The 21,489-nt window shown below is 43.3% G+C and overlaps 1 protein-coding gene across 3 annotated transcripts in view; it reads right to left on the bottom strand.

Moving 5' to 3' along the window:
* Positions 1–21,489, bottom strand: part of LOC106599451 (brefeldin A-inhibited guanine nucleotide-exchange protein 1) — a 30,579-nt gene that overhangs the window by 3,972 nt on the left and 5,118 nt on the right. The window contains exons 3-32 of one of the 3 annotated variants that reach the window (XM_014190686.2): positions 21,152–21,308; positions 20,779–20,925; positions 20,011–20,190; positions 18,709–19,024; positions 12,560–12,679; positions 11,557–11,756; positions 11,150–11,283; positions 10,429–10,663; positions 10,206–10,305; positions 9,778–9,917; positions 9,578–9,686; positions 8,803–9,007; positions 8,444–8,555; positions 8,056–8,261; positions 7,248–7,332; positions 6,970–7,135; positions 6,624–6,775; positions 5,589–5,876; positions 4,499–4,649; positions 4,108–4,198; positions 3,924–3,964; positions 3,520–3,689; positions 3,226–3,377; positions 2,746–2,918; positions 2,403–2,563; positions 1,974–2,104; positions 1,441–1,570; positions 1,134–1,269; positions 752–890; positions 582–648 (exon numbers count right to left, since the gene is read on the bottom strand). In XM_014190686.2, coding sequence (XP_014046161.2) covers positions 582–648; positions 752–890; positions 1,134–1,269; positions 1,441–1,570; positions 1,974–2,104; positions 2,403–2,563; positions 2,746–2,918; positions 3,226–3,377; positions 3,520–3,689; positions 3,924–3,964; positions 4,108–4,198; positions 4,499–4,649; positions 5,589–5,876; positions 6,624–6,775; positions 6,970–7,135; positions 7,248–7,332; positions 8,056–8,261; positions 8,444–8,555; positions 8,803–9,007; positions 9,578–9,686; positions 9,778–9,917; positions 10,206–10,305; positions 10,429–10,663; positions 11,150–11,283; positions 11,557–11,756; positions 12,560–12,679; positions 18,709–19,024; positions 20,011–20,190; positions 20,779–20,925; positions 21,152–21,308 — 4,594 coding nt within the window. Of the gene's footprint in view, positions 1–581; positions 649–751; positions 891–1,133; positions 1,270–1,440; positions 1,571–1,973; positions 2,105–2,402; positions 2,564–2,745; positions 2,919–3,225; positions 3,378–3,519; positions 3,690–3,923; positions 3,965–4,107; positions 4,199–4,498; positions 4,650–5,588; positions 5,877–6,623; positions 6,776–6,969; positions 7,136–7,247; positions 7,333–8,055; positions 8,262–8,443; positions 8,556–8,802; positions 9,008–9,577; positions 9,687–9,777; positions 9,918–10,205; positions 10,306–10,428; positions 10,664–11,149; positions 11,284–11,556; positions 11,757–12,559; positions 12,680–18,708; positions 19,025–20,010; positions 20,191–20,778; positions 20,926–21,151; positions 21,309–21,489 lie in introns of those variants that run through there. The other 2 variants (XM_014190688.2, XM_014190689.2) reach the window with 2 other exon arrangements.

The following is a 21,489-nucleotide window of genomic DNA, read 5'->3' as shown; positions in this document are numbered from 1 at the left end:
GGGTAGCATAATTTGTCTTATTCTCTGTAATAATGGTACGGGAATAATAATCCATTTTATTTTGTAAAGTGGTCGCTTGCATCAAACAACACAACATGTCAGTCACCTCCTCGTCTGAAGGACAAGTGGAGAAACAGGTTCGTGTCAAGCCCTGCCCGTGGGCCTACATTGAACACCACACATTGGTTGATACTGTATGCTGAATGATAGAACCGCTATTTCCATGTTCAAATGTTATGTGATGCATTTTCTTCATTGTTTTTTATGCTAGGCCCCTCTGGTAGGCCTACATTATGATCAGTTAGCCACAGTAGCCTGACTGGCCACTGTTAGAACAGTAAATTAACGCAGGTACAGCCTCAGTGTTCACAGTAAACACAACGTTCAAGTTTGCGCTCAGCTGGACTGAAATTTGCTCAGTGGCGAAAAATATCAGAGGGAACATAGATCATAACTCAGCATGTTGTTTCGATTCATTTGAGCGTTAAGAAGTACTGTATTGGGAAGTCAGTGTGAAGTCTCAAACATAAACCAAATAAATGGTCAAAGTGGAATGGTGAACACACGAGCAGTAAACCTACCAGGTTTGAAAGGTCGTACTGTGGCATCAGCTCTCCCTCTACTCCAGCTGGTCTCCACGTCAGTAACCTAAGGAGAACAGGCCCAACACAGAACAGAGTCAATTTACTCTTGCTCTGAATTCTGCACACTTACAGTAGTAATAACTTCCTGTAATTAAAAAGGGTCTTACGCATGAGGGATGGTTGTTTTGAAGATGTCCAGCATACAGCTGCAGGTTTTGTCCCATATCTCTGGGCTGAACTTCTCCCCGTTCAGAATGACCACGTTTTCCAGACAGTTGGTCCCTGAGCGCGCCAGCTGCTCGTTGTCTGAGGAGAGACAAAGGGCAGAGGGAGGGAGAGACAGAGGGTCAAAGGAAGAGAGGAGGGAGGGAGTGAGAGAGAGAGGAGGGAGAGAGAGCAGGGAGACAAGGAGATAGAGAGAGGGGAGGGAGAGAGAGAAAGGGGAGGGAGAGAGAGAGAGCAGATCAAAGATAGAGTGAAGAAAGAGAGAGTCCTAAACTCTGAGGTGTTTTAGATGAGACAGGGAACCAACCAGCCCTCTCCTCTCACCTTGTTGTACACACCAGTACAGTTGGGACAGGATATCATCCAGGAGAATATCGCTGAGAGGCTCAAAGTACTGAGTGAAGACATCACAGATGGCGTAAAGTGCATGGTTACAGGTGGTGGTCATCCATTCAGCTTTCTGGGTTTGAAGAGGAAAACGAAGTTCATTAATATGCAGCAGCTGGCACCTTATTCCCTATGTAGTGCACCACTTTTGACCAGTACCCATAGTGCCAAACCATTTGGGACACACACTATGTTTTTTATGGCTGTGACACAAAGTTCCGGAAAATTGTGAGCTTAGTCTAACCTCAGTCTGCTGCTCTGGAAGTTTCATGTTGTCAAAGATCCTAAAGATGATCCTGAACAGATCCTGCCACCAGTGTTTCTTGTAGGTGTGACCATAGGTCTTCATCACCTCAAACATCACAGTCAAGCCCCTAGAGCAATGGCAAGGAAACAGGGATGATTTATTAGTAGAACACTCAGAAAAGTTGTTTTCTGCTATTTTACTCATTAAGGCAACAAAAACAGGGATGATCACATCACTTGTGAAACTCCTTCATTCATGCCAGGTTGACAAAAGAAAGACTACGGCTGGTAGTTCATTGTGCATACATTGATTTGACTCATTTTCCTCCAGTCAGGAGAAGAGACAAGGACTAGGGACACAGGTATTCAATCAAACAAACATATTTTATAAAAGTATTTTTACATCAGCAGTTGTCACAAAGTGTTTTACAGGTACCTGGCCTAAACCCCAAAGAGCAAGCAATGAGGAAGCACAGTGGCCTGGGCAAACTTCCTAGATGTTTGTTCCAGGTAGGATGAGAAGGGCCTTACCTGGTCCTGACGTCCAGTTTACACCGGTTGATGATGCAGGAGAGCTCAAACAGGATGGGGAACCATCCTCGCACCCACACCCGGTCCTCCGGGGCTACATTCATGTCATCGCTGGTGTAGTCTTTGAAGGCCTGGCAAGAGAGGGAGGAGAAGTTTACATCCATGGGTAAGAGAGGAATCTCATGGCCATTCAGAGAGTTGGATTGTCCTGAATAAATGATACCTGAATCCATACATTCCCTTTTGGTCTAGGTGATCTCCATTATCACTTATAGAACCCTACAATAGTTTTTGGTTTGTTTGACTATTTCATACTTTAGAACTTCTGCCCAACTACTAAACAGCTTAGTTTTAGCTCTGACATACACCATCAAACTGTTCATTATTGGAGTATTTCAAGTCCTTCTCAATATAGTGCTCACTGCTCACCTGTGGCCTCTCAGACACATATTTGGCACAGTGGCGTATGAGGCGGATGGACTCCATGCTGGTGTCAGGGAAGGAGGCGTTGCAGGCAAACTCAGACAGACACTTTACAGCATCCTGGAAAGAGTCAATGGTGGCCGGGAAGTGCTTCTCAAATACATTCGCTGAGAACAAAAAGATAAAAACAGAGAAATTACTAGATACAGGAACGGGTAATAAACAGGTTTCTCTTTGAGTTTCTCTTTGCACTACCATCCTCTATTATTCTTCATGTTTACATCGGTAAGTCATGTCATTGCCCAAGGGGTAGCTAGTGTTAGTCAGACTCAGAGAACCCAACACTTACTGACGATGTAGCCGGTGGTTTGGAAGGCCAGCTCTACGATGCTCCCGTCCTGGTCCGAGGCTGCCAGGTGGAACACTGAGAAGATGTTCTTCCAGCCCGACCGGATGTTCCCAGCCTGGGAGTTCACCATCTGAGCTATACACCTCACCACCATGTCTCGAATGGTCGGAGACCTGTTGGCATTACAGTTTCAATCATTATGGAATCATTGCTTCATTTCAAGGTTTTAATAATTTTCCAGGTTGGAATTGTTGAATCATTTCAAGGTTTAAATCGTTGAATACTTTCAAGTTTTGAATCGTTGAATCATTTCAAGATTTGAATAAGTGAATCGTTTCAAGGTCTGAATAGTTTTCAAAGTTTGAATCATTTAATTGTTTTAGAAGGCCACAAAGGATACAGCTGCAGCAATTTTGACAAGCATTGGAATTTCATTCCATGCACTAATTAGTGCAGGTTCCAAAATAAAACAAAGCTGACCTGTTCTTTTTCATGATATGTTCGAAAGGCCTCAAGAAATCCTTCTGGAAACGGAAGTTGGCGAGCTCTCCTTTTTCTAAGAATTTCATAGATAGCTGTCTCAGGGAGTCAACAGCAAATATAGCCACATCCTCATTGGAGTTACATCCAACCTGTACAGATACAAATGCATCTCAACCACTGTTGTCTCACCTGAAAACCAGCAAGAGAACAGCGCCATAGAAATACATGCAGATTATGCTTTTTTTTTTTCAACAAAAATTGCCACCTAATTAAAAATAGAAAAAGCAGAACCTTGTTAAAATGATCCCCGATGACTTCCCAAATTCTAGACCATTGAAGCCTGATGCGGCCCATGTTGTAGTAGGAAATCTCCACAATCTTCTGAAGGCTGAACATACGCGGATGTGTCGGTGAGGCAAGCTCGTCCATTGATACGGCACACAACCACCGGACAAAATCAACTGCAAAAAGACAACAAATGCATATCAAGCTGTTAATATTCATGTATATTCAAACAACCAAATATATCATATATTTACCCTGTATAACTTCAGAGTACAAACTACCTACCTCGATTCAAACTGATTTATTTCGTTGTTTCAACCATTATTTTTGTTCAACCATTATTACCTTCAGCACAAATGAGGTTAAATCTACACAGCATTTTTTGTAGAGAAATATCAATCAATACCAACCTATTGCATTGCCATCGAGTCTGGTAGAACCAGTAAATATCCTGAGGAAAAAAAATAAAAATAAGATGAATTTTTCTCCATTTGCAATAGTGACTTCTTTTAGAGGTTTATTGAGTAATAAAACTGGAGAGAGGAAACAACATACTGAATAAATTCCATCATAGGGCCCATTCTATCAGCCTACCTGTCAACAGCAACGACTACACTCTGGGAGCTTGCCTCTCCAATGGACTCCTGAATACTGGCTATTTGTTTACGGTCCACATTACCTCCAACTGCAAGACAAACAATGTGTAATGAGAAATAGCTAAGGTACATATTTCAAGAAAACCCCAATAGTCAGACAATGATGCATAGGATTATATTACACATTATGAATAGAATATAAAAACCAAACCAGGCATTATGACAATAGCCCAGAGACTCATCTAAAAGCCTTGTGCATTCCAAATGGCACCTTAGTATATCCCATATAGCGCACTACTTTTAGCAGAGCCCTATGGGGTTAGGGTGGAAAAGGGAATAGAGTGCAATTTGGGACGCATCCTCTGTCATGGAAAGGCAAGAGGACTGACCCAGTCCCAGGTACTCTGAGCTGTCTGAGGCCTGCTCTCTCAGGCTGGCCAGGAGGCCCCCTTTGGCCGGGACCGTCCCGGAGATGTAGCGAGCCTTCACCCCCGTCCCGATAAGCTGGGCCAGCTCCAACTGACTGATACACTTCAGAATCTGTGAAAGACAGGACAGAAGAGTCGGGGTTAATACTTTTTGTTACTATTCAACCGTTATTTAGCCTGGTAAGTCATTAAAAACCATTCTCATTTGTGATAACTAGCAGGAGAGAAGTGAGTTACCACTATTCAACCGTTATTTAGCCTGGTAAGTGATTGAGAACAAATACATTTTCTGACAATGACGAAGTCGGTCAACAATTAAAAAGCAGTGACAATATACTGGGAGAGAGAAGCCATTGAAAACATTGTCTTAATATCCTGGTTGATCAAGAGGTGAACCATTGACTTAGAATATGTGGATAACTACAAATACCTAGGGTGTCTGGCTAGACTGTAAACTCTCCTTCCAGACTCATATTAAACATCTCCAATCCAAAATTAAACCTAGAATCGGCTTCCTATTTCGCAACAAAGCATCCTTCACTCACGCTGCCAAACATACCCTCGTAAAACTGACCATCCTACCGATCCTCGACTTCGGTGATGTCTTTTACAAAATAGCCTCCAACACTCTACTCAGCAAACTGGATGCAGTCTATCACAGTGCCATCCGTTTTGTCACCAAAGCCCCATATACCACCCACCAATGCGACCTGTATGCTCTCGTCGGCTGGCCCTCGCTACATATATACGTTGCCAGACCCACTGGCTCCAGGTCATCTATAAGTCTCTGCTAGGTAAAGCTCCGCCTTATCTCAGCTCACTGGTCACCATAACAACACCCACCCGTAGCACATGCTCCAGCAGGTATATCTCACAGGTCATCCCCAAAGCCAACACCTCTATGGCCCCCTTTCCTTCCAGTTCTCTGCTGCCAATGACTGGAACAAATTGCAAAAATTGCTGAAGTTGGAGACTTACTGCTAGGGTAAAAACCAAAACGTGCACCCCTTTGGGTCCCCAGGACAAGGATAGAAGACAGAGTGAGACTAACCTCGTGCCAGGAGTTGCCCAGGTAGTTTCCATCAGTGTGGGCGACGGTGATGAGAGTCTTGATGGTGTCGATGTTCTTCTGCTTCATCTCAGAGATACCAGAGCTGGCTGTGAGCAGGGTGAACCGCGCCAGGGCCTGCACGTACGCATCACGCTCCAGTTGGATGGTGAAGATGCAGGCTATCCTGATGGCACAGCGGATCCCCTCCAGACACAGAGAGGCTACCTCAGTGTCATCACAGTCCTGAAGACCCACACTGAACGCTGCTAAGAACGGGGTCCATGCCAACTGGGGAAAAACACACAATGTGAAAACACAAAGAAGGATTTTATGAGGGTTGTAATATGGTCTTAAAATGGTATTCTGCATTTGGTTACAGCATCAGCTACAATCCCATTTTATACTGAAAGGAATGCATTAGTACTGTGAGTAATGGTGACATGGTAGCAGCAGTGGGATATTGTACCTTGAACATTGGTCTGAATATATAAATAGAATGACTTTCATTCTAATGTTTGTCCTACTGGTAATTCATTCTAATGGTCTGACGTGGTCTAGGTGGGTTACCTTGAACATGGGTCTGACGTGGTCTAGGTGGGTTACCTTGAACATGGGTCTGACGTGGTCTAGGTGGGTTACCTTGAACATGGGTCTGACGTGGTCTAGGAGGGTTACCTTGAACATGGGTCTGACGTGGTCTAGGTGGGTTACCTCGAACATGGGTCTGACGTGGTCTAGGTGGTTTACCTCGAACATGGGTCTGACGTGGTCTAGGTGAGTTACCTTGAACATGGGTCTGACGTGGTCTAGGTGGGTTACCTTGAACATGGGTCTGACGTGGTCTAGGTGGGTTACCTTGAACATGGGTCTGACGTGGTCTAGGTGGTTTACCTTGAACATGGGTCTGACGTGGTCTAGGTGAGTTACCTTGAACATGGGTCTGACGTGGTCTAGGTGAGTTACCTTGAACATGGGTCTGACGTGGTCTAGGTGGGTTACCTTGAACATGGGACTGACGTGGTCTAGGTGGGTTACCTTGAACATGGGTCTGACGTGGTCTAGGTGGGTGGCGCTAGTGAAGGGAGCCTGGACGTGGCTGACTGCCTCCATCAGGGCCTTGGCTGTCTTAGCCATCTGCTCCATCTCTACGTTATACAGCAGGCGGCGCTGCTTCTCACTGGCCACACCTGGAGGAAACAGAGACTTGGTGGGCATGCTCTCACATACAAAACACACCTACTGTACACACACTGTCAACAACTAACCACACAAGACCCTATGTTGATGCCATCACTGTGCCTCTGAGGACAGATTAGCTCTGAATTCATTTAGTGTGCTTGTTTCTTCTTGGCCCTTGTCATTTTGTCATCCAGCAACTTACTTTGTTTGCTGGATTTGAGGGTTAATTTTTTGGTTTCATTCATGGCTATTTTCTTCCCTGCGATTTCATCGTAAATAGCTGACAGGTACTCCTCGGGTAAATCTTTGCTGTCGTTGATTCCTCGGTTCATCTTGATGTATTGCTCTTTTGTCATTTTATTCTTCACCTACATTTTTTTAAATATAAAAATATGAAAACATGTTTGGTCACAGCTCATGTATTAACATATGAGAAAATGACCTCTCTTAATCAAGAAACCGTTTGCTTGAGATACTTACTTGGGGACTGTGAAGGTCTGTTGTTAGCATAATGATTGAATAAGCCAGGACATAGGCCGTATCTGCACTAGCAAACTCAGTTTGCCTGAAGGAACAGAGAAAAACCCCAATGTCATAACATGAACTGTGTAATAACATTATGAGGGGTGGCTCCACTTCCCAACACCTAAAAGTCAGAAGCTTTACGCACAGTCTCTGCTCTACTCGTTCGGCTGCCCAGAGAACAGGCTACTCTGGAGAATTTCAGAGATGAATGGAAAAAGGTGATTAATTAAAAAAGTTAGATCAAAGTTGAATCAATATCAGCCAAAATCCCATTATTTCTCTCATGCGGCCAAAACAAAACAGAGTGCGCCACTGGGCTTACAAGATCTATGTAACAACACTGTACATCTCAAGATCTAAATGCACATTCTCATTAAGCTGATCGAGATCAAATGGTAGGCATGCAGACATATGGGTAAAACTTGAAGAATTATCATACACGATTAACAGTGAGAAATGTGAAGGGAGGGTGACCACAAACGTTTGTGAGTAAAGTAGAGGTAAATGAACAGAACGTGATCCGGATCTTCAGCTCTGGGGAAGAGGCTTCCAGGGGGGCGGAACATGCCTGTTACCTTCGGATCCGCAGCCTCGGCCTAACATTAGAACAACCTACATCTATTAAAGCCACACCACGGACTGCATCCCAAATGGCACCCTATTCCATTGTCAAAAGTAGTGCACTATAAAGGGAAAAGGGTGACCACTTGGGACGCAGGCCATGCAGTCTGTCTACTGAGATGGAAAGCATATAGAGACTCACCCTTGGTTACATTCTAAATATCTGGCCGCAAATTTTTCCATGAGACGATCGATCTTCTGGGCCTCTCCGGGCAGACGGAAGCCCTCCAGGAATAGACGCAGAGCCGAGACAAAGTCCTTGCCTTGGAAATCCATCTGGTCAACATAGGCGTACATCACCTCTTTATTAATGCGCTCGTTATCCCCGATGAACTCACCCACCTGAGTCTGATAAGCAAAGAAGGAAGTCCATACAGAGGCATTTCAATATACACAAACACAACCTAAATACAGTGTATATTCAATATGTTTGTGGACATCAGTAAGAAGAACACAAGTTAGATATCTCTTTTTACAGGCTAAGAGGAAATTAGTCTCATTCATTGCATGTAATTTCAGCAGGTGCTTACAGAGTCTAGCCTCTCCTCCTGGTGCAGGAACTGGGCTAGGTCCTCTGGTGTGGTACCCAGCATCCCTTGCTCCTGCAGGTACTGGATGCCCCTCTTTGGCTTCTTGTTGAACCTGCACAGGAAGAGAAAGAGGGGGAAATGACATATCTGTACGACACAGGCATGTTTGAGAGCATCAATTCTGCTCAGTCACTTATCACAGACTGACTGATCTACAAATCATAATGATTAGTTATTTAGGATGCAAGGTGATTTGTAGATTAGCCAGTGTGCTCAGTCCGACTCTCAAACAGCCACACTGAGCACTCTGGGCCACTGATAGCTGCTCTGACTACACTTCCAGTCTCCAACACACTTACAGGTCGATGCCTTGCTCGATGATCTCTTTCTGCTGCTTGAGGACCTCGAACTGCTCTGCGTTGTCCGTTCCTGACATGAGGGTGCTGTAGGAGCCGATGCCTGAGGAGGCGCTGGAGTCCAGGGAGTTGAGGCTGCCGTAGCGGTTGATACTCTCTGGTGGCTTGGTGCTCTCACTGGGCTCCTGATCCACGGGCTTCTCCTGACCTACAGAAGAGGGGCGGCATTTAGGGACATCCCATTATATTAAGAATAACCCTTTCCTTTATAAACACTGTTAGAGGTCTCAACCTGGATCATCTCAGGGGCTCACTACTGTACCAGGTCTGCTGCTGTAAGCCTGAACACCTGTGTTCACAGCGGGTTAACAAACACAGGGCCACACAAGGAACTGAAAGGTAGCTACTACCTAACACTAAGGCAGGGGGGATTTTTGCTAAAACTGATTATCAAGATCAACCTCAGGCTCTAACTGGAACAATGGATTTCTAAGGCTAGGAATACATTTCAGGAATTTACCTGCTCTTCCTTACAAGATAAAAGATAGAGAGCAAAACAGATCCAGATCAGTGATGGAACACGTAACGATGAACAAAAATGTAGTTCAGTGTGAGCTGGAGAGAGATCTCAGACGTGTAGTTAAAGTCTCAGCGGGTTTGCATGTCAGTAAGAAGGGCCTGGGCTATTGCAGTAGCTCTGGTTATGAATGAGGACAGTTTGGTCTCAGGAGAAACACAGAAGCTCTTATTCAACAGTAGTAAGTAAGTGGTATCTTACCAAGACTGGTCTGAGAGTTAGGGTTCACATACTGATCATTGCTCCACTCCACCATACACTTGAGAATGGACACCAGACACTCCAGACCCTTTCTCCTCAAGCTCAGCTCCTACAACAACAAAAAAACACACATTAAAATGGTCACACAACCCGGAAAGGAGATCTATGGATAGTGAGTGTCCATTGGAAGCATCTCTTACCTGAGAAGGTGTGGTGCCAAGCTCATGCCCCACTCTACCCTGCGCTATCTTCGATAGGTAATTGACCAGCCTCTCAAATATATTAGCAGCATTCAGGTCACAGTCGTAGTTGACATAGATATCCACCACACTCTGGGCGTCTGTGAGGAGAGGCAAGAAACAGAGGTGAGTGTCTGTCTGTCAAAGCCTCAGTAGAGCGAGGTTGTATCATACCCGGGGCCGGGGAGACAGAAAACCAAAAGAGAAAGAAGTACTGCTGCTACCTCCCTTCAAGGTACATGAACAGAGGAGCAAACTGAAGTGAAGAGGGAATCCAGCAGCTTTTTTTTATTATTGGTAAAACCAACGTGTTTCAACCCTTCATCAGGGTTTTACAGATAGACAAAGCCCTGGTAGTGTGAAGTATAGTAGACAAACCAGACACCAACCTGCACAGATCCTGGTGAGGCTCTGGATCACCATCCATTTATGATCATAGGAGCTGGTGGACGTCTCCAGGATGTAGAGGAAGATCTCCTTGAAAAACACCTGAGGGAGAAGAAAAAAAACTCAGTGATGAAACTCCACCTCTCTAAATCATTTTGTAATGATTCAAAGGGAATGGGGTGCCATTTGGGACAGACCCATAATTAATCGAGCCAGTTCGGGTACCTCGATTTGCATCTTGAGGTGAGTCTTGAAGTGGGAGAGGAGGGTGAGGAAGATGGAGAGCGAGAGCGAGAAGACCTCGGGGACCGAGGAGACGCCGTTCTTGGACAGCGCCACACACAGGTACTGCTTGATGGCGTTGATGAACATCTCGTTGGTCTTGAAGACGGGCCCCGCGTTCTGCAGGATGGACAGGAGCAGCTGGAGGGACAGCACCTTGGAGCGCAGCTCGTGAGATCTACAGAGACAAACAGAAAACAACATTTACTTAAAGCATCCAAATATAATGCATGTTAAGACTTGCCATGAGCACGTATAGAATAATAGACAGTGGACAATGTCATGCATTGAGCAGTTCTGTTCAATCCTGGTCCTGGAGGGCTGAAACACTTCTGGTTTTTATCCTCTCCTTCTAATCAGGGACTAATTCAGATCTGGGACACCAGGTGAGTGCAATTAACTACCAGGTAGAAACAAAGTGTTTCAGCCATCCAGGACCGGAATTGGACAACCCTGGCATAGAGGGACGTAACATACTATTAGCCTTATTACAAGACATTATAAAAAAAAGTTTAGAACAAGTTATAAAGCTAAGTTATTATACCTGTAGGTTTTAAGTAAAGTTTTAACAAGAGGTTCAATCATACAATCATTTCCTGTGGCCATAGCCTACCGGTCTATTCAAACAGTAAGTAAGTGTGACAGGGTATGAAGGAGAGCTAACTTAGGATCAGGAGGTCCATCAGACAGTGGCTTCATAGAGAGTTTGCAGAGAGAGCGGAAAACTAGAAAGGCATCCTTCTGGAGGATATGGGAGAACTTAGCAACAGGAGACGAACCACTCGTAGCTCCAGATTCCTAGAAAACGAAACGCACAGATTCATCTGAGATTAACAAAAAATTATGCATTTTCATATGCACAAATGTACATGAATACACCAAACCGACCGATGTTAAACCTCCATAGACAATGTATGAATCCCAAATGGCACCCTATTCCCTATATAGTGCACTAATTTTGACCAGGGCCCATAGGGCTGTGGTCAAAAGTAGTGCACTATAAAGAGAATAGGGTGCCATTTAGGATGCATCCAATGCTATTCTATGTTGGGGAGCAGTGTGGGTGGGCACCTGAGTGTCATTGGAGGAGACAGAGATCCTGTCATCTGTCAGTGAGGGGGTGAAGCTGGCAGATATGGGTGTGCCAGGGATACCGTTGGCATGGATGTTCTCTGTGTCGCTGCCCAGCCCGCCCTCCTCCTCCTCCACCACCACCGGGACTGGCATATCGTCTACACACTCTGTAGCGCTGCACACACTCTCCCTGCATTCTACACACACGCACGCACACACACACGCACGTAGGCAAACAGACATATGCATGTCAATCTCTCCTGGCTCAAAGTGGAGGAGAGATTGACTTCATCACTACTTGTATTTGTGAGAGGTATTGACATGTTGAAAGCACAGAGTTGTCTGTTTAAACTACTGGCACACAGCTCAGACACCCATGCATACCCCACAAGACATGCCACCTGTCTCTTCACAATCCCCAAGTCCAGAACAGACGACTGTATGAGAGGCGCACAGAACTACATAGAGCCATTACTACATGGAACTCTATTCCAAATCAAGTAACTGATGCATGCAGAATCAGATTTAAAAAAGATACAAATACATCTTATGGAACAGCGGGACTGTGAAGCAACACAAACATAGGCACAGACACATGCATATACACACATGATAACATATGCACTATACACACACGTACACATGGATTATGTGTTGTAGATATGTGGTAGTAGAGTAAGGGCCTGAGTGCACATGCTTAATGTGTTGTCAAATCTGCTGTCAATGTACTGTAATGTTTTTAAAATTGTATATCTGCCTTAATTTTGCTGGACACCAGGAAGAGTAGCTGCTGCCTTGGCAGCTAAAATAGAACTTTGGATCATCTCAGAAAACATAACCGTGGGGCTACAAATGTATGATAAAGAAAGATAGTTTCTATTTCAAAATCAATCCTCCTTGTGCATGGTCAACAACTTTCTCAAGGAACTAAAGTGAGTCCAATTTTCTACAGACAAGACAGACTATATAAGAGTATAAAGTTAAGAAAATGGCGTGTTACCTCCAACAACTGTATTGACAACTTCCTGCAGCATGGTCTGGACCATCTCTTGAGCCTGCTCCTCCTCATAGTTGAATGTTTCTTGCTCAACAACCCCTTCAGCATCTTGCGGAGAAAAACCTAGAGCGATGTAAACACACTTCACCACACTTACTTAAATCAGATTGACACAGATTGAGCTGCAATACAATTACTTTCAAGTTTCAGTAGAGGACAATATCCTGAGGAATTAAACGTAAATTGTAGGATTTAAGGGCGGCACGTAGCCTAGTGGTAAGAGCAGTGGGCCGGTAACCGAAAGGTCGCTGGTTCGATTACCCTAGCTGACGAGGTGAAAAATCTGTCGACATTCCCTTGAGCAAGGCACTTAACTCCAATTTGCTCCAGGGACGCCGTACTACTATGGCTGACCCTGTAAAACAACACATTTCACTGAATATATCTGGTGTATGTGACAGTAAAACATTTATACCAACAACAAAAAGATAAAAGACTTATGTGCATTGGTTTGAGTTATTTTTCCATCACTTTACTACTGCTACCACGGCACAGCTATATGTGTACAAAACATATTAAACCGCAGAAGTCTCTGAAGACCATTTCATTTTGAATCCCAATAAAGGACCTCTGCCTTGTAATACCTTGTAGAGTTTAACTGCCTCTGATTAGACCAAGGAGTCAAGAATGTACACCATATTCAGACATCACCTATTTTCTATTAAGTGCACTACGTCTAAGTGCACTACTTCAAAAGTAGTGCACTATAAAGGGAATAGGGTGTTATTTAGAACGTAGCCCTTGAATTCTGATGGAAGCTTTATTACCTGTTTCCCGCCATCTAAGAGCTCTGTAACCCTTTACACTCGTGGTAATTGGGCTGCATAGATAGGGCTAAATTGAAATGTTCCTTACAGGAGAAATATGAAAAGAATATGAATAAGCATGGTAGAAATTGAAAGGGACAGTTTCGAGATTATGGGGAAATTATTAGACCAACGTTGAGAACACAACAGTTCACCTGACAAGACTGAATTCAAACATTACACTGTTCAATTTATGTGCATTTTACATTTACTGTACTTTTCGCCAGTGGTGTAAAAAATACTTTAAAGTACTACTTAAGTAGTTGTTTTGGGTATCTGTACTTTACTATTTATATTTTTGACAACTTTAACTTCACTACATTCCTAAAGAAAATAATGTACTATTTACTCCATACATTTTCCCTTACACCCAAAAGTACTTATTACATTTTGAATGCTTTGCAGGACAGGAAAATGGTGCTTTTCACGCACTTATCAAGGGAACATCCCTGGACATCCCCATGGCCTCTGATCTGGTGGACTCACTAAACACAAATGCTTTCATTTGTAAATTACTGTATGTCAGTGTTAGATTGTGCCCCTGGCTATCCGTAAATTTTAAAAACTTGTGCCGTCTGGTTTGCTTAATAAGGAATTTGAAATGATTTCTACTTTTGATACTTAAGTATTATTTGAAACCAAATACTTTTCAACTTTTACTCAAGCAGTATTTTACTAGATGACTTTCACTTGAGTCATTTTCTATTAAGGCATCTTTACTTTTACTCAAGTATGACAATTGGGTACTTTTTCAGGCACTGCTTTTCACCACATTTGTTGATATCAAAATCTGAAAATACTCTGGATACATTCAGTAACATAAGAATATTCCTGGAAAATGTAGGGTAGGTGCAACATAATACAACAAAATGACATGGGTTTGAGTGAGAGGAATAACTGGTGTTTCCAAGTGGACACACACCTCTCCAAAGTGTGTACACTTCCTAAGTCCTTTCAATTAGAGGTCGACCGATTAATCGGAATGGCCGATTAATTAAGGCCGATTTCAAGTTTTCATAACAATCGGTAATCGGTATTTTTGGCCACCGATTTCCCGTTTTAAAAAAATAATGTTTTTACACCTTTATTTAACCTGTTGGGTCTAGGGGGCAGCATTTGCACGTCTGGATAAAAAAAATGTACCCGATTTAATCTGGTTACTAATCCTACCCAGTAACTAGAATATGCATATACTTATTATATATGGATAGAAAACACTCTAAAGTTTCCAAAACTGTTTGAATGGTGTCTGTGAGTATAACAGAACTCATTTGGCAGGCAAAACCCTGAGACATTTTCTGACAGGAAGTGGATACCTGATGTGTTGTATTGAGTTTAAACCTATCCCATTGAAAAACACAGGGGTTTAGGAATATTTTGGCACTTCCTATTGCTTCCACTAGATGTCACCAGCCTTTACAAAGTGTTTTGAGTCTTCTGGAGGGAGATCTGACCGAACAAGAGCCATGGAACGGTGATGTCCCATTAGACACCTGGCGCGCTACTTCATGTTGGGTACCCTCGTTCCAATACGTTATAAAAGGCTATGCATTCGTCCACCTTGAATATTATTCATGTTCTGGTTAAAAAGGCCCTAATGATTTATGCTATACAACGTTTGACATGTTTGAACGAACGGAAATATATTTTTTCCCCTCGTTCATGACGAGAAGTCCGGCTGGCTTACATCATGTGCTAACGAGACGGAGATTTTTGGACATAAATGATGAGCTTTTTTGAACAAAACTACATTCGTTATGGACCTGTGATACCTGGAAGTGACATCTGATGAAGAGAATCAAAGGTAATGGATTATTTACATAGTATTTTCGATTTTAGATCTCCCCAACATGACGTCTAGTCTGTATCGCAACGCGTATTTTTCTGGGCACAGTGCTCAGATTATTGCAAAGTGTGATTTCCCAGTAAGGTTATTTTTAAATCTGGCAAGTTGATTGCGTTCAAAAGATGTAAATCTATAATTCTTTAAATGACAATATAATATTTTACCAATGTTTTCTAATTTTAATTATTTAATTTGTGACGCTGACTTGACTGCCGGTTATTGGAGGGAAACGATTTCCTCAACATCAATGCCATAGTAAAACGCTGTTTTTGTATATAAATATGAACTTGATAGAACTAAAAATGCATGCATTGTCTAACATAATGTCCTAGGAGTGTCATCTGATGGAGATTGTAAAAGGTTAGTGTATCATTTTAGCTGGTTTTATGGTTTTGGTGACCCTGTCTTTGACTTGACAAAACATTACACACAACTCTTGTAAATGTACTGTCCTAACATACTCTAAATTTATGCTTTCGCCGTAAAACCTTTTTGAAATCGTAAAACGTGGTTAGATTAAGGAGATGTTTATCTTTCAAATGGTGTAACATAGTTGTATTTTTGAAAAATTTGAATTTTGACATTTATTTGGATTCAAATTTGCCGCTCTTGAAATGCACCTGCTGTTGATGGAGTGCACCACGGGTGGCACGCTAGCGTCCCACCTAGCCCCAAGAGGTTTTAACTAGGCAAGTCAGATTAAAAACACATTCTTATTTACAATGACGGCCTAGAAACGGGGGTTAACTGCCTTGTTCAGGGGGGGGATTCGTTTTTGCAACCTTCGGTTACCAGTCCAACGCTCTAACCACCTGCCTTACATTGCACTCCACAAGGATTAACAGGCTGACTACCTGTAACGCGAGGGCAGCAAGAAGCAAAGGTAAGTTGCTAGCTAGCATTAGACTTAGAAAAAACGATCAATCTTAACATAATCACTAGTTAACTACACATGGTTGATGATATTACTAGTTTAACTAACGTGTCCTGCGTTGCATATGATCGATGCGGTGCCTGTTAATTTTCATTGAATCACAGCCTACTTCGACAAACGGGTGTTGATTTAACAAGCGCATTTGCGAAAAAAGTACTGTCGTTGCACCAATGTACCTAAGCATAAACATCAATGCCTAACAGGAATATTTAGATTTAGTCACCCGTTAGATAAAATACGGAACGGTTCCGTATGTCACTGAAAGAAAAAAATGTTTGTTTTCGAGATGATAGTTTCCAGATTCGACCATATTAATGACCTAAGGCTCGTATTTCTGTGTGTTTATTATATTATAATTAAGTCTATGATTTGATAGAGCAGTCTGACTGAGCGGTGGTAGGCAGCAGCAGGCTCGTAAGCATTCATTCAAACGGCCCGTCGCTGTGCTTCAAGCATTGCGCTGTTTATGACTTCAACCTGGGTGGGTATAATTTGTGGAACGTTCCAAAACGGAATCTATTCTAAAAACTTCGTAAATAACAAGGTTTCCAAAAAACAACGTATACAAAGTTGTATAGCGGCAGAATAAGATACCGGGTAGGGAGTTGTCTATTTCATTGCGTTTTTCACTCATCACGTTTATTCCGAAAAATGTCTGTCCTCACATTTCTGTTTGCCTATGGACAAACATTAAGAATAAGCTACGTGGTGAGTTGATGCCTATTCGGCAGCTAGTTAGCTAGGTTTGTATGCGTTGCTACATTGTATGCGTTGTTGGTTGGCAACCTTTTACTTTACGTTTTTTGGAACAGATTCCTGTTGGAACGTTCCACAAATTATACCCACCCCTTCAAGCCTATCAACTCCCGAGATTAGGCTGGTGTAACCGATGTGAAATGGCTAGCTAGTTAGCCGGGTGCATGCTAATAGCGTTTCAAACGTCACTCGCTCTGAGACTTGGAGTAGTTTTTTCCCTTCCTCTGCATGGGTAACGCTGCTTCGAGGGTGGCTGTTGTCGATGTGTTCCTGGTTTGAGCCCAGGTAGGAGCGAGGAGAGGGACGGAAGCTATACTGTTACACTGGCAATACTAAAGTGCCTATAAGAACATCCAATAGTCAAAGGTATATGAAATACAAATCGTATAGAGAGAAATAGTCCTATAATTCCTATAATAATATAATAACTACAACCTAAAACTTCTTACCTGGGAATATTGAAGACTCATGTTAAAAGGAAGCACTAGCTTTCATATGTTCCCATGTTCTGAGCAAGGCACTTAAACATTAACTTTCTTACATGGCACATATTGCACTTTTACTTTCTTTTCCAACACTTTGTTTTGCATTATTTAAACCAAATTGAACATGTTTCATTATTTATTTGAGGCTAAATTGATTTTATTGATGTATTATATTAAGTTAAAATAAGTGTTCATTCAGTATTGTTGTAATTGTCATTATAAAAATAAATCGGTCGATTAATCGGTATCGGCTTTTTTGGTCCTCCAATTATCGGTATCGGCGTTGAAAAATCATAACTGGTCGACCTCTACTTTCAATGCACTTATGAATCAAAGAAAAGCCTTGAGCTATAAGATGTTTTTTTTTAGCTCTCCTAGCTGTGCCATTGAGGAGCTAGAGAATACACACTTGTAGTTCATTTGTTTGGAACATCCCCGCCGTCACACAATCACTGTTGTTGTTTACGCAAACCAAAAACAGCCCATTATAAATTGCAATCTGAGTCAAGTGAGCATCAAATCACAAGGCAATTCAGAGAAACAGATCATACTTTTGGTGTGCATAGAAAGGAGTGCATTCAGGTGTGTGTTCTGCAGAGAATTTCCTTCCCAATAGACAAACATAGGCTCATTCGCTTTGGAACAACCCAGGCTATGACGCCATGTCATCTTGTACATCAAACAGTGAACAAAAACGTTGACACTGTGTATGACATGAGTTTTATGATATGGAAATGTGATGTGCACATTTGGACTCATGGGTGTATGGCTTGCTTGTATGGCATCAAAGCAGTATTCATTCTAATCCTCAACGTCTCATCTTCCAAAATACATAGAGTCATCTTAATTTACTGCATTAATCTCACTCAGACAACAAAACATTTTGCCCAATTACTGGGAGGGATGTGGGCAACTTCTTGTCACGTGTGGTGCTCAAGTTCAGAACGTCGGTCATTCAAAAGCCATTCAGAGCTGTGAAGTGCAGAGCCTGAGCTCTGACATCATTTATAGCATGTTATTGTACAGCCACTGCGTTCCAACTTAGGCGCTTATCTGTGACCAAATCTGCCATTTTCAAACTGTGTAAAGGGCTACCATGGCAAACCTCTCTCTCAGCAGAGAATGTATAGGAATACTAATTCACGTGCATGGATTTTACGTCTCCTAATCGAATGCAGTGATGAAGGTGACACACACTGAAATATGGAACAGTGATTTCCATAGAGACCGTAGAGTGATTTCCATAGAGAGAGAGAGAGACTTACCCTGTGCATCAGCTGCGGTAGCTTGGTCCGCCTCAGTCTGCTCATTCTCAGCACTGCAGAACACAGAGCCGTTCTCAGGCTCCAGGTCCTCACGAGTGTTCTGCTCAGGCATCTGGGTGGCCTCCTCCTGAGGTGGGGGTGAGGCGGTGTGCTGCTCCAGATGAGGGGAGGCAGGAGGCTTCTGCTGGGGCGAGGCAGGGGGCTCCTGGTTCTGGCGGGGCGATGCAGGAGGCTCCTGCCCCTGTTGGCTGACTGGTGACGGCTGCAGATGCTGCTGTCTCAGACGCTCCTTCTCCATCTGTCTGGCCTCCTGGAGCTGGTGAGACAAGAGAACACACACACACAGAGAAACGGACACAAATGGAAACACACACAGACACAAGTTTTCACTTAATGCCTAGCCTTAGACGGCACAAAACATAACGATAGGCCAAACAATTTTAGACCATGCACTGTCAAACCAAGCACTAAAACATCACTGGGTATCATTCGATTTTTTTCATGGTGTCTGGTATACAGGTCAATATAAGGAAACCAATCACAACGTTGGTACTAAGCACATACATTGTTTTCTGAATCCAGTGTCTTCAAGTGGTAAATGATAAACAATGTTACATTCTTGATTTCTGACTGGCATTGTGAGATTAGGTTTAAATGAACTCAAACTGGCTGCCGAGTGGTGGCATCACAGCTCATAAAAGGTCAAAGCATTCAGCGCAACAATGCAAACACTGACCATGGCAACATACTTTAGGGAATGCTATACTGTATCTCTTTAATACAGGGGGCTTAGTCACGGTTGGTTCCCTGGTCGGGTCAGCAGCCAGCTGATAGGCTGGCCTGCGCGTCTTTACTGGAAAGAAAATCCCACTTGGCAAAGATAGCAGAGAGAGGAGTCATGCCAAGATGCACACACACCCAGAAGAGAGTTCATATATCATCAGCCACTTCAACACCAAGCAGCGGAACGCAACGCACTTCCCTGCTGCAAGCTGTACCTGACGCACTTGCTTTCTGGACGACCCAGAACAATTTATCCTGTGACTTGAATGCTAGATATCATCAGAGAGTTAAAATAAACTTGAAAAATTCAATAATTCTGTTCCAGCTTCTTTTCCATTGATGCCGGAATCATAGAAATATAATTACTGGAATGGGAAAAGGCCCTCAGACTACACTTATGGGTACACTCAATATGGCCGCTGGTCCACCCATCATGGCACACTGACTTGAATGGGGATGTCTGTTCTAGTCATTCTATTTCTATGGCCCAATTATGACAGAGCGAGAGAGAGCGCTTACTGCTTGGTTCTCCATACGTGCAAAGATAACATTGAGCATCTGTGTGAGGGTGGCCTTGGCCGTGGTCTGGTTGATCAGGTTCTTGCTGGCCAGGTAGATGTTGTAGCAAGTCCTGACAGCCTGCAGCACTGTGCCCTCGTGGATTTCGATGTGTTGAGAGGTCACCGATGTCAGCAGAGCCTGCAGAGTGACAGCACCCATTGAAATAGAATGCTTTACTCCTATGGGTACACCCTAAATTACTGCTAGTATACCCATTACGGCATCATTGGCTTGAATGGGGACACCTTTTCTACTCATTCTATTTCTATGGCACCAAACTAACACTCACTACCGCTCACAGTTAACAAGATAGGCTTTTTATGGCCAAACACAAAACATTATAACAACATGAGAATGTCCATTTTCAATCATTCCTATCATTAACAAATCAATTATGGTTGCCTTCTGTCTCTGAAAATCATGATTTTGATGCTATTGCTTAGTGGGCAGTAATATTGAACAGTAAAAACCAATAACTGAGGACTACGTCCGCTACGTATCTGCCAAAAGTTAGACCGACCAGTGTGGCACAACCTTGAGAGGAAGGGCCTGAACACGCCATTGATGTGCGTTATCTGCTCAGTGGCGAGACGACAGAAAGACAGGCAGACACAGGCCAGTCAGGCCTGACACAGGATTAACACTGAGGGGAGGAGAGGCAGGCTGGGGCCGGTGTGTCTGTCACACACAGTGTGGAGGAGAGGAAGAGAAGAGGGGAGCTCATACCTTTATAATTTGTAGCTGAATACCTTGGTCTGTCTGAGGGCCTTGAAAGCAGCCACATATCGTCTCGATGATTCTATCGATCAACCTCTTACCAGGTGTGGTGTTGTCTGGTGCGTTTCCAGTGAGGTGGCCATAAGCAATGAGTTTCTGGAGAAAGAAAAGTCAGGTTAACCCTCAATGGTGCATGTATTGGACAATAATACACATACATTCTGTAGACATATTTTGATCAGTGGCATTTGCCAAGATAAGACATACATCTAATGAAGCTGTTTTGTGTTTGGGTGTGTATGTGTGTATTTGGGTGTGTATGTGTGTATTTGGGTGTGTATGTGTGTGAGCGTCCATGCGTGTAGTGTAACCTACCACTGACCTGTAAACAATCTAAAGACGTGATGACAATGCGAGGACATTTGGACTGGCAGGCTAACTCAAATGGCAGGAAGTACTTGTCTGCTTCAATGATGGTATCCTTGGACTTGACCGGTGGTAAGGTACTGGAATCAGCATTGTTGACTCCAGGAGGGGGACTGAGGGACACACACACACACACAGTGGCAACTAAATGGTTAAAACATTAGGCCAAACAACATGTCTGAGGAATTCAACCACCTAATATTGGACGTTTGTGCCTCAGTGAGCAATGGCAAACTGATTACAGGGGTAGGGAGGAGGACAGGGGAGGGGTACCAGTGTCTGCTTGGTGGACAA

This window comes from Salmo salar, chromosome ssa03 (assembly GCF_905237065.1).
Source record: "Salmo salar chromosome ssa03, Ssal_v3.1, whole genome shotgun sequence".
NCBI classification, from domain to species: domain Eukaryota; kingdom Metazoa; phylum Chordata; class Actinopteri; order Salmoniformes; family Salmonidae; genus Salmo; species Salmo salar.
Note: the sequence above shows the minus strand (reverse complement) of the source record. Positions and strands in the feature narration are given on the sequence as shown.